Source organism: Triticum dicoccoides, chromosome 7A (genome assembly GCF_002162155.2).
Source record: "Triticum dicoccoides isolate Atlit2015 ecotype Zavitan chromosome 7A, WEW_v2.0, whole genome shotgun sequence".
Classification (NCBI taxonomy): Eukaryota; Viridiplantae; Streptophyta; class Magnoliopsida; order Poales; family Poaceae; genus Triticum; species Triticum dicoccoides.
Window position 1 is genome coordinate 687,114,614 of NC_041392.1, and position 17,888 is coordinate 687,132,501.

A 17,888-nucleotide genomic window follows, 5' to 3' on the forward strand; every position below is an offset into this window, starting at 1 on the left:
TACGCTTAAAGAGCTTGAGATTGAGGATGAACGTAACCACCACAAAATGGTTCGCTATCATCGTGTAAGTTACAGCAAAATTCAAAGAACGTGACACATGAATTTCTATCTGCACAGCTCGTCTCTGAATTGGACTTTCATGTTTCCTGCTATCTTTCTCACAACATGCTTAGCTTCAGAAAAAGAACAGCTAAAGTAGCCTGCAGAAAGAGCTGGAACATAGAAGATTTGCACATGATAAAGGTAATTAAGAAGAAGAAAGAAACAAGAAAAACCAGGGGTATCCCTCGCGCCAAGCAGCCCTGAAGGCCTTAACCTTGTCCCTACTCAGGGAGAAAACCACATTAGCCGATGCCTCTTTTGCTTCAAAAGTTCTCCTGTTGCGTTCTTTTCACAGATTCCAAACAGTGTCCAGGGCCTAAACTGTTAAAAAAAATTGAAATCATGGACTGTACTGCAAAATTATACTGCATCAGAGTTTTCTTTTTTGCGGGCCGTCGACGGACCAACCGCCCAGCCCGGGAGCAAAGGGTCGGGCCGAGATATCTACTCCTAATGAAGCAGTTGGTAGTCTCGCTTCCAGGTTTTGTTAGTCCCACCTCCTATGGTTTTTTTTATACCTCCTCCCACCTCTGACTTAGCCACCACAAACCGAAAAAACCTCGTGCTAAGACCCCAACCCGCACCCATGCACGTACGACTGAAAAAAGACCTACGAAGGTTAACCAACGAAAAAAGACCTACGAAAATTGACCAGCAACAAAAAAACCTAAACCTATCGCCCGCACGTACGAGGTGAAGGAGCGACGACCCCTGGATCTATTCGCGACGCGAACGCCACCGCCTGGCAGATCCCAGGCGCTAGCCGCGGATCCCTTTGCCGGCTCCGAGGGGTCGTGGAGGCGCCGCCGTCGAGGTCCCAAAGGAGGCGCCGCCGCCATCGTTGTGGACCTCTGGGTCGCCATCTGGACACCTCTGCTGAGATACGCCTTTGTCAGGGCCATGACCCCGCCTGACAGGAGTTACAGAACTGAAGAAGGAGCGAGCCACACTAAAGAGAAGACATCGATCTCAAGTTCAGAAGAAGGACGGTCCAGATCTCGCGGTAACGATTCAAGACAGCATGGACGGTCCAGATCCGCAGGAGAGCAAGTTACCCCTGTTCCTCGTCAAGCTGCTGTCATTCTTGGGTTTTAACCCTCTGTAACGCTCTGGTGAAAAACTTGTAATATAAGCCCGTCGCACCGGCGAGGAGGGGAAGAAAAATAGATATCTCATTCGCATCTCTCTAGTCTAGACTTAGGGTTCGTCCTTACTTGTACCCAGACTCCTCCCCAATTCGGGGTATCTACCAGTAAAATCCCCTGATCCGAGACAATTTCGTCCAAATTCGTAGCTCTGGTTCGATTGATCATCACCAGGGCCTCACAAGGGTATCAGAGCGCCGGCTGAATTCCTCGGTGGCTACTCGACGGCGGCGAATCGGGCTGAGGAGAGCAGGAGGTTGGGATCTCTCGTAAAATCCCTCCCGTCCCTCCCAGTTCGCGGCGGCGGTGTGGGTGGCGGCGACGCGGCGGCGGTGACATTCGGGTACAGATCTCCGAGTCCGATCCGGTTGCTGAGAAACATCTTCTCGGCGGTAAAATCCCGGGATCTGACGGGATCCGTGTACCAGGGAGTTGGATCAGTCTAGCGTGCAGCAGACAGGACCAATTCCAGTCGCAGAGCATACTCGGTTGACATGGCGGACACAAGAGCAAAAGTACAGATCACAGTTGATCGAGTGGAAAAGGAAGTTGCAGATCTCAGGACAGAGTTATCCGATCTGCAAGATCTGAAACAAGAAGTGAGGCAAATGAAAGCAGAGATGGTCACTATGCCGAAGGTGGAACAAAAGTTAGCAGAGATGAATGAGGGCATTCAACAGACACTTCAAAAGATTCTTCAAAATTTGTCCACCAACAAGTGCAGTGAAGCAGCAACTCCAGCACAATCAACCCCAGTAGGTACTCGCAATTCTGTTCCTGTTGTACAATCTCCCATAGTTATACCTGAAACGGCCAAGGCAGTGGGTCAGATACCTGCTAAAACAGAAATTCAGAGTCCAGGAGTTACTACTCAGGGAGTTAGTTCCCAAGCACCTTTGTTTACTGACAGTACAAAGTGTACTATTGAATCTGCACAGCAGACACAGTATAGAGTATCTATGGATAATCCGAGTTCTCCATTGCAGCAACACACCTTGGGTTTTACAGGAAACACAGGATATTTTGCTCCTGTAATTGCTCCACTATATCATCCTCCACAGACTTATAACCCAATTACAGGACAATTCTTCAGTTGCCCTGATCCTACTGCTGTACCAGTCTCATCAAACCCTCAAGCAGTATATCAAGCTGGGGCTCAACTACATGAAACTCAGAGAAACCAGTTTGCAACTCAATTGGGGGGACCTTCTTATTTTGCAGAGGCAACATTAAAAGGACCCAGACTTGAAATTCCTTTGTTCAGTGGAGAGGATCCAATTGGGTGGTTAATATCTTGTGAAAAATTCTTTGATATGACTGGAACACCATATGAACAATGGGTAAATTTGGCAACTGGTCATTTCCAAGGAAGAGCAGCAAATTGGCTTAAAAATATCTGTGTTCCATGGCAAATGGTAACTTGGCAACAATTCTGCAATATGGTGGCAGACAGATTTTCTGAAGCCACAGTACATGAAGCTGTGGAAATGTTGAAAAATATCCAGCAAACCAGTTCTGTAGCAAACTACATTGACAGTTTTGAAAATTGTGTGGCACTGGTTAAAAGAGACCATCCATTTCTACAAGAAAATTTTCTTCTCAGTTGTTTTATTGGAGGTCTGAGAGCTGATATAAAACATGAAGTGTGTGGACAGAGACCCAAAGGAATTATTGAAGCCTACTGGTTTGCCAAAAATTATGAGAGAGCAGCCAATGCAAGGAAAACTCTCCAATACAGTCAGTTTAGAACTAGAAGCCCTTCAACCAACACCTTCAGGAACACACTTCCACCTGTCCAAATCCCAGGGAACAATTCTGACAAGGCAAAACAAATAACCAACAGAGACACAAGGAACTGTTGGTATTGCAGGGAACCTTGGTCAAGACAACACAAATGTAAGATTGGTAATACTATACACATCTTACAAGAAGAAGCAGAAGAGCAACTGCCTCCAGAATTGGAAGAAGAGATATCACCTGAACAACTTTTTCATACTGCTCCTAATACTCCTGAACCTATACCTGGTGCAAAAGTCATGCAAATCTCATCTAATGTTGTGGAGGGAAGTACTGGACCTAGTACTTTTTCTGTGATAATTAACATTGCTGGCAGAAGAGCTGTGGCACTAGTAGACAGTGGATCTTCAGATACTTTCATGAGCAATCAGTTTGCTGTAGAGAGCAATTGTAATCAGAAAGCAGCTCCTCCCAGAAGTGTGGCAGTAGCTGGTGGAGGAAAACTGATTTCTGAAAGTTATGTGCCTGAAATGCAATACAAGATCCAAAATCACACTTTTCAATCAGGATTCAAAGTACTTCCTCCTGTCAGTTATGATATTATTCTGGGAGCAGATTGGATTTATCAGCATAGTCCCATTTACATGGATCTGATCAAAAGAATACTCATAGTAACAAAGCAAGGAAAATCCATAGTATTGAAGGATCATACTCATGTTGAAGATCATACCATGCTCTCAGCTGTACAATTGCAAAGGATGCTCCAAAAGGACATAATGGGTTTTGTTTTCCATATACAAGCAATCAGTCCTGAAGAAACAACAGTACCACCAGTACCAGAATTTGTTAAAGGGGTACTGCAGGAATATAAGGAGATATTCACTGAAAAGGAAGGTCTTCCTCCATCAAGAGAATGTGATCACAGGATTGAACTGAAGCCTGGAGTAGAACCTCCTAACTTAAGACCTTACAGAGTGCCACACTATCAAAAAGCAGCAATGGAGGAAATAATCATAGAACTGATTAAAAAGGGAGAGATTCAACCCAGTGTTAGTCCTTACTCTTCTCCTGCTATTATGATCAGAAAAAGGGATGGAAGCTGGAGATTATGCATTGACTTCAGAGAGCTTAACTTGTTAACAATTAAAAACAAGTTCCCAATGCCTGTCATAAAAGACTTACTAGATGAATTATATGGAGCAAAAATCTTCAGTAAGCTGGATCTGAGATCAGGGTATCATCAGATCAGAATGGCCAAAGAAGATATTCCAAAAACAGCTTTCAAGACTCATATGGGACATTATGAATATATTGTTATGCCTTTTGGACTTTCATGCGCGCCAGCTACATTCGAAAATTTCATGAACATCCTGTTTGGGAAACACAAGGGATTCATCCTGGTGTTCTTCGATGATATTCTGGTTTTCAGTAAAACAATAGAAGAACACATTGAGCACTTGAAGATTACTTTTCAAATCCTAAAGGAAAAAAATCTTTCAGTCAAAATGTCAAAGTGTCAGTTTGCTACACCCAAAATTGCCTATCTGGGCCATATCATCTCTGCAGAGGGAGTAGCTACAGACCCTACAAAAATCACAGCTATTCTCCACTGGCCAACTCCTACTACAGTAACAAAGCTAAGAGGATTTCTGGGTTTGACTGGGTACTATAGGAGATTTGTGAAAGATTATGGAAAAATCTGCCGGCCTTTACATGACCTTTTGAAGAAAGATGCCTTTCAATGGGGTACAGCTCAAGACACTGCTTTTCAAACCCTGAAAACTGTGATGACCACTTGTCCTGTGCTCACATTACCAGATTTTCAGCATCCTTTCACCATTGAAGCTGATGCTTGTGGAACAGGCATTGGGGCAGTCTTAATGCAGAGGAGCAAACCCATAGCATTTTTCAGTCAGAGCTTGGGTCCGAAAGCAGCAGCACAGTCAGTCTATGAAAAGGAGGCCATGGCAATTCTGGAAAGCTTAAAAAAGTGGAGACATTACATTTTAGGCAACAAGTTGATCATTAAAACAGACCAACAAAGTCTAAAATATATGGCAACTCAGAGACTGGCAGAAGGGATTCAACACAAACTCCTGGTCAAATTACTAGAATTTGATTATGTCATTGAATATAAAAAGGGAAAGGAAAATGTGGTAGCAGATGCCTTATCCAGAAGAGATGTCAAAGAACAAGGAAGTTGTAATAGCATGACACAAGTTGTTCCAGATTGGGTGGAAGACATTAAACTCAGCTATTTGGGAGATGCTGACAGCTCAGCCTTGCTACAGAAAGTAGCTGCAGATGTTTCTTCCACACCACAATATTCTCTTCAAGATGGATTATTGAAATACAAAACAAGATATTATGTGGGTACTGCAAATGGATTCAGGCAACAGCTACTGAACATTTTCCACTCTTCAGCTCTTGGTGGACACTCAGGGGTCAAAGCCACATATCACAGATTAAAAAGAAACTTTTATTGGCCTCACATGAGAAAAACCATAGAAGAATTTGTGAGCCAATGCCCAGTGTGTCAAGTGACCAAAATAGAACATATCCACCCACCTGGTCTGTTAGATCCAATTGAAGTAGCTCCTATGGCTTGGGCTCATATATCCATGGATTTTATTGAAGCTCTGCCAAAAGCTCAGGGAAAGGAAGTGATTCTAGTGGTTGTAGACAGACTAACAAAGTATGCTCACTTCATTCCTCTTTCACACCCATACAGTGTGCAGTCAGTCTTCCAAGCACTAATGGATAAGGTCATCAAATTACATGGCATCCCTATGGTCATTATCTCTGATAGAGATAGAATATTCACAAGTAAGTTATACAAGGAGCTGTTTCATGCTTTGGGAGTGGAACTAAGATTCAGCACAACAGATCACCCTCAAACAGATGGACAAACAGAGCGAGTGAATCAATGTCTCGAAGCTTATTTGAGAGGGATGGTTTTCCAGGAACCAAAACAGTGGATTAACTGGTTGCCATTGGCCGAACTATGGTACAATACTTCTTATCATACATCCTTGAAGTGTACTCCATTTGAAGCTTTATATGGCTATAAACCTCCACAAATTGGTGAATTCTCTATTCCAAACAATCTATCGACTGAAGCTCAGGTTACACTGGAAAGCAGAGAACAAATGGTGCAAAAACTCAAGGAAAACCTCTTGCAAGCTCAAAACAGAATCAAGTTCTATGCTGACATGAAAAGGTCAGAAAGAAATTTTGAAGTGGGTGACATGGTGTATCTAAAAGTCCAACCATACAGACAGAATGCTTTTGGCCTAAGAGGATCTCTCAAACTCAGATCCAAATTCTATGGACCTTTCAAAGTGCTACAAAAGGTGGGGAATGTATCATACAAACTCCACCTTCCAGACGAGGCTGATATTCATCCGGTGTTTCATGTCAGCCAATTGAAGAAGCATATTGGACATCGTGCGGTTCCTTTGCCCCATGTACCTCTGGTCACTCCGGAAGGATATGTTAAGACCTACCCAGTAGCGGTCCTCGACAGGCACATCATACAACGAAACAAGCAACCGGTCGGCCAATGTTTGGTTCAATGGGAGTGTTTAGCTCCAGACGATGCTACATGGGAAGATGCTACTTTTCTTAACAACCATTTTCCAGGTCATCGGCTTTTTCACCTTGAGGACAAGGCGATTCTCAAGAGGGCGGCATTGTTAGGGCCACGACCCCGCCTGACAGGAGTTACGGAACTGAAGAAGGAGCGAGCCACACTGAAGAGAAGACAACGATCTCAAGTTCAGAAGAAGGACGGTCCAGATCTCACGGTAACGATTCAAGACAGCATGGACGGTCCAGATCCGCAGGAGAGCAAGTTACCCCTGTTCCTCGTCAAGCTGCTGTCATTCTTGGGTTTTAACCCTCTGTAACGCTCTGGTGAAAAACTTGTAATATAAGCCCGTCGCACCGGCGAGGAGGGGAAGAAAAATAGATATCTCATTCGCATCTCTCTAGTGTAGACTTAGGGTTCGTCCTTACTTGTACCCAGACTCCTCCCCAATTCGGGGTATCTACCAGTAAAATCCCCTGATCCGAGACAATTTCGTCCAAATTCGTAGCTCTGGTTCGATTGATCATCACCAGGGCCTCACACTTCACCTTCGCACGCCGCCGACCTCCCAGAGGAGACGCCGCCACGACCTGCGCTAAACCCTAGGCATCAACCACCGTGCTCCCGTCCTCCGGTTCCTCCTGCGTTCGCCACCATGCGATCGCCTTCCTCCCTCAGGTTCATCTCCCCTCTTTTCTCTATTTGGTTCAAGACGGAGAGAATCAGATCAGGATAGAGAGACGGAGATGAGGATTGAGGCCATGGGATCCCTTTGTGGTTGCAACTTATACATGAGCTCAGTTTAGATCCCTTTGCTAGAAAAAAGAATGCTGCATACAACAATGATCTTATCTAGATTAATGGTTCTCTGATTATTCTTTTGATTCTGAGTCATCAATGTGTTTTTATTGTAGGTTCTTGTATGGAACATACCACCAAACCCCGATGAATCAGTTAGCAACCCTGTGGAACATTTCTTCCTTGTCAATCATCCTGATCATCATCTGAAACATCAGGTAATCACTAAATTTTGGAACATCTCCCATTTGAAGAATCATCTGCAAATTCAAATGTAAGGAAGTGTGCAGTGCAAGCAATTATCAAGGTAAATCTATTTCTCAATTATGTATTTTTACCACTTCATCAGGAGTGTAAACTGATACTATTTCCAACTACAAAGTGTTGGCTGCCCAGGAAGAAGGAAGGTCAGTCCAGACATGACATTTAACTCTAATAATGGAGGTACGTAGTGCCTACTGCTCCCTTGTCCCTTGCTACCGGCTGGGGATGCTCGGCGGGCAGTCCCTGCTCTCATTTTCCTCCAGCCTCTGGTAACCCTCCTCCTCACCTGCCTTGCTGAAGCAGGATTCACATGTTAGTTTAGTTTGGAGGGATTTCCTGTGGTTGTGCGTGAATCCAGTGTTCACTAGGCTTGTATGTTTCATTCCTAATTTGCTAGCTCCTGCCTAAACACGCATTAGAGAATCTCATGTATGTAACAGAAGATACACAAATGTGGTTTTCTAGGGAGCATCAGGTACATCTTATGTGGGGATGAACCATCAGCTAAAGGGAGTGATAGGAAAATATTTTGTTGAATGCAATGGGAAGGCGAAAAACGACACGCCTTGGCGAAGCAACTCTAAGATTCGGTAAGGCTAATCAAGTTTGCAATCAAATCCAAGAGCAGGGGCAGAGAAAAACATTAAAATACTTTTTAGGGCAGAGAAAAAGTTAAAATACTTTTTAGCTATTGATTGAAGTGACTGGTAATTAGTAGCAGGAGCAACAATTGTAGTAAGAACCTACCTAGGCATATTTTCTCTCTTTCCTATCACATGGCACATTGAATAACTTTACAGTACAAATACATTCACATATGTTATTTTAAATTATCATGTCATGGAGGTTCTCGTTATTTCGAATCTTTGGTCGGAACCTTCATTTTGTGTTATTAAATGCACATGGTATTCAGTTATCTCCATTATGGTGAGAAGACTTTGATCTTGATATATCAGATTTAAGCCTCCTACACCATAGGAGGTCCTCCTTTTGGTGATGTTCACTCATATGTCATTCTAAATTATCATGTCATGGAGGTGATGGGTATTTTGAATCTTTGGTTGGAACCTTCATTTTGCGTTAAATTCACATGGTATTCAGTTATCTCCATTATTGCCAGTAGCAATGCACAAGCACTTTCTATTAAATGCACATGCTATTTTCTTTTGTATCATGTCATTTTGTGGTCATTAACAATCAGATGGATGAAACTGATCTTGTTTTGTGCATCATGGATTTTCTCAACTGAATGAGTAGAAACATAAGTGTGTAATGTAGTAGCCCCTCTATTCCATTGTTATAAATATTATAGTTTTTCAATCTTCTGACCTGATCGTAACAGCTGTTTAAAAGGAAGTGATCACATCACTATTTAGATTTTACTTTTTTTTGTATGCTTAAACATAAGATTAGTTTGTCCCCTTTCTTTTTACCCTTCATGCTAACATAATAAATACATATTTGAACTGAATTGGTTGTATTACATATGCCACGAAGGATGTCGCCACTTGAAGCTCAATTTCCATCAGCCCCTCTTTTAATTCACTTGCATTGTTTCAGCTTTGCATTGTACTTCTTTGACGAATTACCTCATCCAATCGGCTTTAATTCGGAGCGTCAGTCTTACTAATTATCATTGCCTTAACTTTTCATATGAACCTCTTACAGGAAACAAGGACTCCTATTTGTCTGTAGTACTGCCCATGAGACTCAACCTTGTTTTACCTTAATTATCATGGTGTGCCTTTTTTTAGAATAGCTCACCATTTTGTTAGTGGCAATAAAATGCATCTTTAGGCACACCTATAGTGCACATGTGATGATGTACAGATGAAAGAAAGATCTTAGAAGCTGAGAAGCCGAGAGCTGGAGGAACAAGGAGAAGCTAAAAAGACAGAAGAAGTCAGAGCATGTGGAGCTGTTGGGCAAGCAGAGTTCTATCTGGGTATTTAGGTAGCTGAGGATAAAAGGGAAAAGGAAAATGTTGACGATATAGTTACTCAATGCTGAGAATGTTGCCTGCATACTTTGTTGCCTATATATCATTGGCTTTGTATTGATCCAGGCAAGAACAAATCAGACGGAACAAGTTTGCTACGGGTGGGTGTGCATCAAGCTGCTTCGTTGCCGGCAGCGAGTAATCTCACACATGTTTATGGCACATATGTACCAGGAAATTCAAATGGTACTACCCGATGTGCCTTTCATACGAAACAGTTTATGCTTATGGGTGTTCATCTTTGTTTCTGTATACAGCTTACGGCTTTTTTGTTGATCCCTTCCCTGTAGGTTCTGATCATACGTGCAAGGGGAATCAGGTAGGGCTTGATGCGCCTTTCATACGAAATGTTGATGAGAATTACCCAAGTAGTCCAGGTATGAGGCTGTGCGGATATAGTAATCATAATTTTCAGTGGCATCGGCATGTTCTAATAAATAAGATGGGAAGTTCAGAATAATGTAACATCGGCATGTTCTAATAAATAAAATAAGAGAAGGTTGGGTATACTGAAGCAGACCCCTTATAATTATGAATGGTTTATAAAGTTGAAGGATGAAACTTGAACGAACACAATTCTGAGGTTTGTAAAGTGAAGCCAAAGACAAGTTCGAGGGGTAATGTGGACTTCTCTCAAACTATATTATTAGAGGACAATGAGGGTCTTGAAGACAATGAAAGCGATGAGTTTCTGCTGGTTTTGTTTTGTTGTAGGCAAAGTTCTTAATTATAATTATCAATGTGTTTGTTTTTCTTAAGGACGCAGTGACATGCAAGGCGAGGGAAATTGAAGCTAAAACATGCAGGACGGCCAGGAATGTGCCATTTTTTCTATGACAGCTTAGTGATTTTACCCTTTTTGTATTTTTTACATTGCTAGGTACAATAGTTTATATGAAATGATTTGTTAATGGCAGGGGGTGGTTCTTCAATCTTCAGGGAATCAAGTGGTAGCATCAGATGCTGACATGCATGGAAGGTAGCAGTATATGTATTTGTAGCAAATCATCATCGCCCATAAATAAATCATCTCTTGCCCGCTTCCTCTGTCCGGTTGTCAACTCAAATTGCTTTGGTTCACAAATTCGTTTCATCGTACATCTAGGTACACTAGAACTGAGAGACTACTTTCGTTGAATGGCTCGTGCGAGTAAACTGACAATAGTATTCATCCAAGATGCAGTAGTATATGTATCTTCATAGAGATGTAGATGCATAGATAGTTCAATAGTGCACATGTTCATTGACAGGGATGTAGATGTAGTATACAACCGAGGTTACATTGACAAGTTGGTCCATGATGCTCCCAGGAAAAAGAAAATATGATATATTTTTTCACACTATCATCCATAGTGAAACTTGTATTTAATATTTCTTTGTTTTGCAATGCTGAATATTTTGGGAACACACAGTAAGATGTAATCTACGGATTCACCAAATCAGCTTGAACATTGTTATCATGCTTCGTATGATTTGGTAATGATTTCAGAACTTGGAATGGGGCAAATAAAGTTGTAACCATGTACTATTCCTCACAAAAAAAAAACAGTTACTGTCGAGAGGTTTCATACTGACATTATTTCTTACCAACTAATGGTGCATTACTCCTGCCATGATAACAACAGCTAACTACTCCATGATCACAGCAGTAAACATTGATAAGAGTACAAGCATTGGAGGAGTACTCACCACGTTCGAGGAAGTCGTCATCATGGTGGTGGTGGTCGAGGAAGTCGTAGGTGCTGGTGGCATCATCACGGAGCAGGCACCATCTTCTCCTCGACTTAAAATGTAGTACTCCATGTACTCCCACTTGTTAACTTTCTGAAATGCAGATCCACTCCAAGAATGTGCTCTAAAATGGAAGTAACATGGAGTATACTCTAAAAATCAGTATGGTTTGAGCCCACTAGATCAATCAAAGTTCTCCAGCATGATAAAAAAATACTACAACATGAGTATTACGGCAGAATCAGTTTGGTTTGAGCCAAGCAAGAGTACTAAAATCCTGACAAAAAGAATACTACAACATGAAAAACATGATTTCAGAGATGTTGATTTCAGTACTTACAACCCATTGATAAACATGATTTTCAGAAATGTTGATTTCAGTTAAACTACAATATTTACTCCAAGCAAATACTCTAAGAAACAATACAAGTACTCCTACAGTACTGAAAGTACTCCTGTAGTACAAATACTCTAGGGGGAATGTACTCCTGTGAGTACTGAATTTACTAAATTCAGAGGCATCAAAATGCTCACACCCAAGTTCAGTCATCTACACATGGAGTAGTGCAACCGAGTGGTCTTTACCATGCCCGAATCGGCGAGTGGTAGTGGCAGCAGCAGCCTTTCCAATCTACTCCCGCGGCAGAGAGCAGTTCTTGACCACAATACATCTACATCCATATTCCATCCACATCAACAATCACAATCACAATCAGCTCCATAATCTCTCCTTGCCTTTCCCCGAATCCTAGGCTCTAGAGATTGGAAAGGTGTGGGGAAAATTAAGGATGATAACCTTGCAGGTCAAGCATGGGGAGCTCGACTTCGCAGCTGACCTGGGTGCAGGTGACAGGGCACTCGTAGCGGCGGAGGAGTACCAGCAGCGTCGGAGATGGCAACGTCCAACACGGCGCTCCTCCTTGCAGGTCGATGGCGGCGAGGAGCGCTAGCATCCGTCGCCGCCTTCCTCGAGCAGGACAAGGCCGTCGTGCCCGCGCTTCTCACGCTCCTACTCGACCTCGCTAAAATATCCAACTTTGGCTCGACTGTGGCGCTGAGGATGCAGGCGAGAGGGAGAGGTGACGCAGACGAGAAGGCCCGGCGGCGACGCCTGAGGAGAAGGGCGGCGACGCGGTTGATTCGCCGACGCGAGTGAGGGGGAGGTGCGTCGCCGACGCGGGATAGGGATTTGGTGGAGTGGGTGAGCGAGGGGAATGAGCGTGAAGAGGCGACTGGGTGAGTGGGTGAGTAAGTGAGCGAGGGGAAAAACCGGAAACCATAGAAATTTTGTAACGTTCCAAGAAATGTACTACAAAACCTTCTACATTCAAAGCACCAACATTTATTTTTGTTATCACTATATTTAAAATAATACTCCCTCTGTAAACTAATATAAGAACGTTTAGATCACTAAAATAGTGTTCTAAACGCTCTTGTATTAGTTTACAGAGGGAGTACTAATTTAGAAAATGCAGGAATGTGTCTGGCTATTATATTTTTTATGCTCTAGTGGAATGGTAAAGAATTATTTCGTCCGGTTAACACCATGAGTATTTTCCGTTGCACATTTTAAGTCCTTCAACATGAAGCTTCGTTACACGTTGCTTGTGCAAGATGTGTATATAAGCTAACGAAGAAGTTTTTATTATACTTACTCAAATATCATGTGAATCAAGCTAAAAACAACATTCCTGATATTTTGCGGGAATTAATTTTTTTTGAACATTGAAAACAACAGGAGTCTCCTACTTTATATATTACTCAAAATAAAGTACTGGGTAATTACATGGCCAAGAAGCAAATAAAAAGAAAGGAACTATGATTTACAGAGATAGGTTTGGGATGAAGCTATCAAGAAAGGAGACCAATTCAGGATTAACTCTGAATTTAAGATTTTCCAAGTTAGCTTTGAGTGCTCTTTTCCAATCATACAGGGATGCAGTAATCTTGTCAAAGTAGCATATGTTCCTTTGTTTCCAAATGTTCCAGGCGGCCGGGACTTTGATTGCATTGAACAATGGGCGTGGCCATGAAGACTTCACTGCATCAAACATCTCCTGAAGTTCCAAGTTGGTATCCCATTGAATATTGATGGAGTTCCAATAGACCGCACTGAAGGTGCACTCAAAGAATGGGTGTTTGTTCGTTTCCAGTGGTGTGGTGTTGCACAAAAGACAGGAGTGACTCCAATATCAAAATGTCTCCGGTGGAGCATGTCTCTTATGTTGACTCTGTTCATTAACATCAGCCAGGTGAACACTTTAAGTTTCATGATACACTTTGTCTTCCAGATCATTGTGATGTATGCGGGTGGCTGCAGTTCTCTGAAGAAGAAGTTGGTGAATTTCTTGGGCCGAAACTGAACATCTCCCCACCAAGTAATCCATTCATTAGTCATCATTGGTTCCAAGTAGAGACCATTCATATGATTCTGCAGATATGTTAATTCATGTAGCGTCCCGATTGATAGAGTGAGGTAAAAGTTTTTAGAAGCCTGTGGTCTGTCTTGGAATTGCACTATAGAAATATCCTCCTCCCTTATGAAAGAGAACATGTGTGGCAGCTTGTTGGAAAGGGGTTCGTCATCGATCGGAATATCTTTCCATAGAAGAATTGTGTCGCCGGCTCTAGGGATGCAAGTTGTAACCCCTCTGTATATGTCCATCAACGAGAACACATCGTTCTGTATATCTTTCCATAAAAGAATTGTGTGAAAATTTCTTAAGCGCAACAACTATATATTAATTTGTAATAGAATTTTAGTTGGATCATCGCTCTATATGTATACATCGTTAATTTATCATTTTTTATCAATTTACATTGCAAGTGCATTGGACTACGATAAACACCCGATTGTGCCCGTGCTATCTTGTTTCTACATGTGAAATTTGACATGCATTATGTTTGCATAATTCCAGCAAAATATTTTCGTGGCACGTGACAAGGCACCGACATTCTCATGCTATCTTATCTCCACATGTGAAATTAAACAGTCATTATATTTATACAACTCAACAAAAATATTTCAAAAGCCCGTGGCAACGCACGGGCACTCTACTAGTGGTCGTTAAAGTCTCACATTATCCTTGCTCGCACCAACAAGATGGTGAAAAAAGAAAAGAAAAAGAGAGAGCGAGGCCGACGGGGAATCCATCCTACAGTGAGCTCTTCTTCTCAATCAATCTCTCTCTCTCTCCCCTCAACTCACGACTTCCTTCTATTCCTTTTCATTCCGAGTCGTCGCCTTGCAGGCAGGCACATCATGCCAAACCCATCCCGGATTCTCCCCACCGTCCGGCCGCCGCCCTGCTCCCGGCCGAGGTAAGTGCGCCGCGCCCACTCCGCCCAATTTCACCGTCTGCTGTGCTAGGGTTGCACTTACTATTTCTTTCTCGTCAGCTGCCGTCGCTCCACTCATCCGTCGGCCGGCTGGCGAGAGAGAGGCTGGCCAAGTTTTTGGGTCTCGGTCGCTGCTCCCGCTAGCTGGATTTTAGAGGCGATTACTGGTCTCGGCAAGGGGCCGAATTAGCATATTTCTGTGAGGCCGCCTACTTTTAGCCTCCGAGGGTTAGTTTAGTTTAGTTTAGTTTAGGAGGGGAATGCGTAGGTAGGAAAGCTTCAGTGTCGCGTCTTGTATCGTCGCGTTTTGGGGGCTCGGTCGCTGTAGCTACTGGGCCGACTCATTTTCATCACTTTTTTTCCTTCGCTAGGCTTTGTTTTCTTTTTCGCTATGTTCCACCATTCCCTCAAAAAGAAAACGCTGAGTTCTCTGACTTCGCTGGTTTATGCTTGTTTTTTTAATTTTCTTTATCGTTTTTCTAACCTTTTTCTTTGTTTTTTCTCGTTTTTTGTTTTCTTAGCCTTTTCATCGGTTTTATTAATCTCTTTCATTGTTTTTCCCCTCATTTTTATTTGTTTTTTTAGTTTATTCCTTTCTTCAGTTTTCTTTTATTTGTTTCTTGGTTACTATCGCTTTCCTTTGTTTTTTCTTGTCTCTATCTCGGTCTTCTCTGTTTCCATTCTTTTGAATAGGTTTCTTCAGGTTTTTCATTTTCTTTATTTTTAATTTAAATTGTTTTTATTTATTTTATTTTATTTTGTCATTTTTCATCAGTTTCTTTTTGGTTCAAAATATGTTAACTTTTTTCAGTACACATTCAACATTTTTGTATACACTGAAACTTTTTTAAATACACAGTTAACAAATTTAAAATGCATGGTTAACATTTTTTGAGAACTTATATTTTTATGTCTACGTTTTCCATACACACTGTACATTTTTTGTATATCTCTAATACATTGTTACAATACTCCCTCTCTTATATTTCTTTACAGAGGGAGTACACGTTTAACATTGTTTCTATACAAACATTTTTCAAATTCTTGATTAACAACTTTTTGCAAATGCAAGATTATTTTTTTAATACATGATCAACATTTTTTCTATAAACATTTTTAACATTTTCAATGCTTGATTAGTTTTTTTCAAATACAAGATTATAATTTTTTAATACACGGTCAACATTTTTTCTATACACATTTAAAATTTTCAAATGCTTGATTAAATATTTTTTCGAATGCAAGATTAACAATTTTTTAATACATGTTTAATACTTGATTAACATTTTACAAATACTTGCTTAACATTGTTTTAAATGCTTGATTAATTTTTTTTCAATAAATATCTACTTTTTTCACTCACATTGTATATTTTTCGGTACACATGAGAAACATTTTCTTTCTACATATTTAACATTTTGGTAAAAAGGTTTTATGTAAAGTGTTTCTTAATATATTTTATTTATAATATTATAAATTATAAACGAAAGTAAAAAATAAATCAAACAACAAAAAAAGAGGCCATGGCCATCTTGCGCCGCGCTTGATGCGAGGGTTCCCTTCGTCTTGCTAAAAGCGAGACGACATAGGGGCGCCCTTGATTAACATGGTGGTGTAGATGTTGTTACTCGGGCCAGGCCGTTGACGGTGTGACAAGCTCCACTGCTCAGCCCAGGAACAGCGAAGGTGTCAAATAACTGATGAAGCGTCAAAACCTCAAAAAAAAAAATGATGAAGTGTCGTTCATATTTAAAGGCTGTCTATTTCTTCGGAGAACGCTTCTATGATGTCTGGGTCTCGCTCTATGGCCGAGATTTTTTCCTACTGTTTACGTTTACCATCCAGTTGTCGTTATTACGGCTACATTCACTTACCCGTCTGAGTTAATTCCGGCCTATATAAAAATTGGGTTGTGGCTAGGTTGCGTTTTATGCCTTTCATTCCCCATTTACGCCGAAAGGCTAGAACATAGACATATACAACTACCTACTATAATCAATGGCCTTCTTGATTTTGATTGGGATCTCACAAATTGGTGATCAGAGCTGATGTCCCTCGGCAGCGGTGTTCGATTTGGTGGTTTCCCTCCGTGGAAAGCTAAAATCGCACCCAAATCCTACCATATTTTCGGTGGCAGTCACGCTTGGCCTATGGTGGCGCTGGCGGCGGCGATTGGGTCGCCATGGCATTGGTGGAGGCGATTGGGTTCACGGTGGCACTGGCGGCAGTGATTATTCGGGCGCCGATCAGTAGGGAGGAGTGGCTGCCGGAGAACACTGGTGGTAAAATTCCATGTCCATCGTTGCTCCGTGGAACATCGGCGGTGACAGGATCTGAACGGAGGATCTGGTTTTAGGGACACCGGCAGTACAATTCTTGATTAGAAAAGGAAGGTATGGCAATGTTGCTAGTAAATTATTTTGCATGTTAAGATGTTTGTCTTGTAGTAACTTGTGAGTCGCTAAAACTGCAGCCATGCACCGTGCTACTTTGCGAAATTAAACCGCAACATAGTTTCCTTTTGTTGTGGGCCCTCAACGGACCAACTGCCTAACCAGGAGGAGAGGACTAGGGCACTAGGCTGAAATGGGTCGTCAAAATCTCACATTATCCTCACTTGCATCAAAACACAGTGAAAGAAAGAAAAAGAGAGAGCGAGATGGGAATCCATCCCACAGTGAGTTATTCTTCTCACTTTCTCCCCTCTACTCCTGACTTCCTTCCCTTTCGAGTCGTCGCCTCGCAGGCAGGCAGCAAGAGCCCCCGCAGCACACTCCAATATGCTCCCGAGTTCTCAGCCACCTAATCATCCCTACCACTGTCCTTCTCAGTCCGCCGCTCTGCTCGTGGCTCAAGTACGTGTGCCGTCCGCCCAATTTCATCTCTTGTTGTGCTAGGGTTGAGAAATTTGGGGTGATCAAAGGACCGCAAAGGGCGCACGGCCAACATGAGCTACATCGGCAACAACACAATGAAGGGTATGTATTCTTGTATTTTTTTTCCTATTCTATCTAAATTGCATGGTGAACAAAATTTAGAAGTTCAAACTATAATCATTAAGCATTAACACTAATTTCATAATTGGAGATATTTGATTCTTCACTTATGTTTGTATTAACATTAAGAAGAGAAGAGAACCAAGTTTCGTTCTGAATCCGTTCCTAAAAATTTCGACTTTGAACAA

The 17,888-nt window shown here is 41.9% G+C and overlaps 1 protein-coding gene and 1 long non-coding RNA gene across 2 annotated transcripts; one reads left to right on the forward strand and one right to left on the reverse strand.

The window, feature by feature from the left end:
• LOC119333900 lies at window positions 1-13,419 on the reverse strand. Its single transcript, XM_037606623.1, has 5 exons — window positions 13,193-13,419; window positions 12,202-12,686; window positions 11,951-12,036; window positions 11,324-11,489; window positions 1-423 (listed from the first exon to the last, which is right to left on the reverse strand). Exons 1-4 carry the CDS (start codon window positions 13,417-13,419, stop codon window positions 11,451-11,453), a joined length of 837 nt encoding a protein of 278 aa, XP_037462520.1. The 3' UTR covers window positions 1-423; window positions 11,324-11,450.
• A 1,041-nt stretch (window positions 13,420-14,460) lies between these two features.
• LOC119332430 lies at window positions 14,461-17,682 on the forward strand. Its single transcript, XR_005160936.1, has 3 exons — window positions 14,461-14,686; window positions 16,748-17,097; window positions 17,178-17,682. It is a non-coding gene; the product is annotated as an uncharacterized LOC119332430 (long non-coding RNA).
• Window positions 17,683-17,888: the final 206 nt, after the last annotated feature.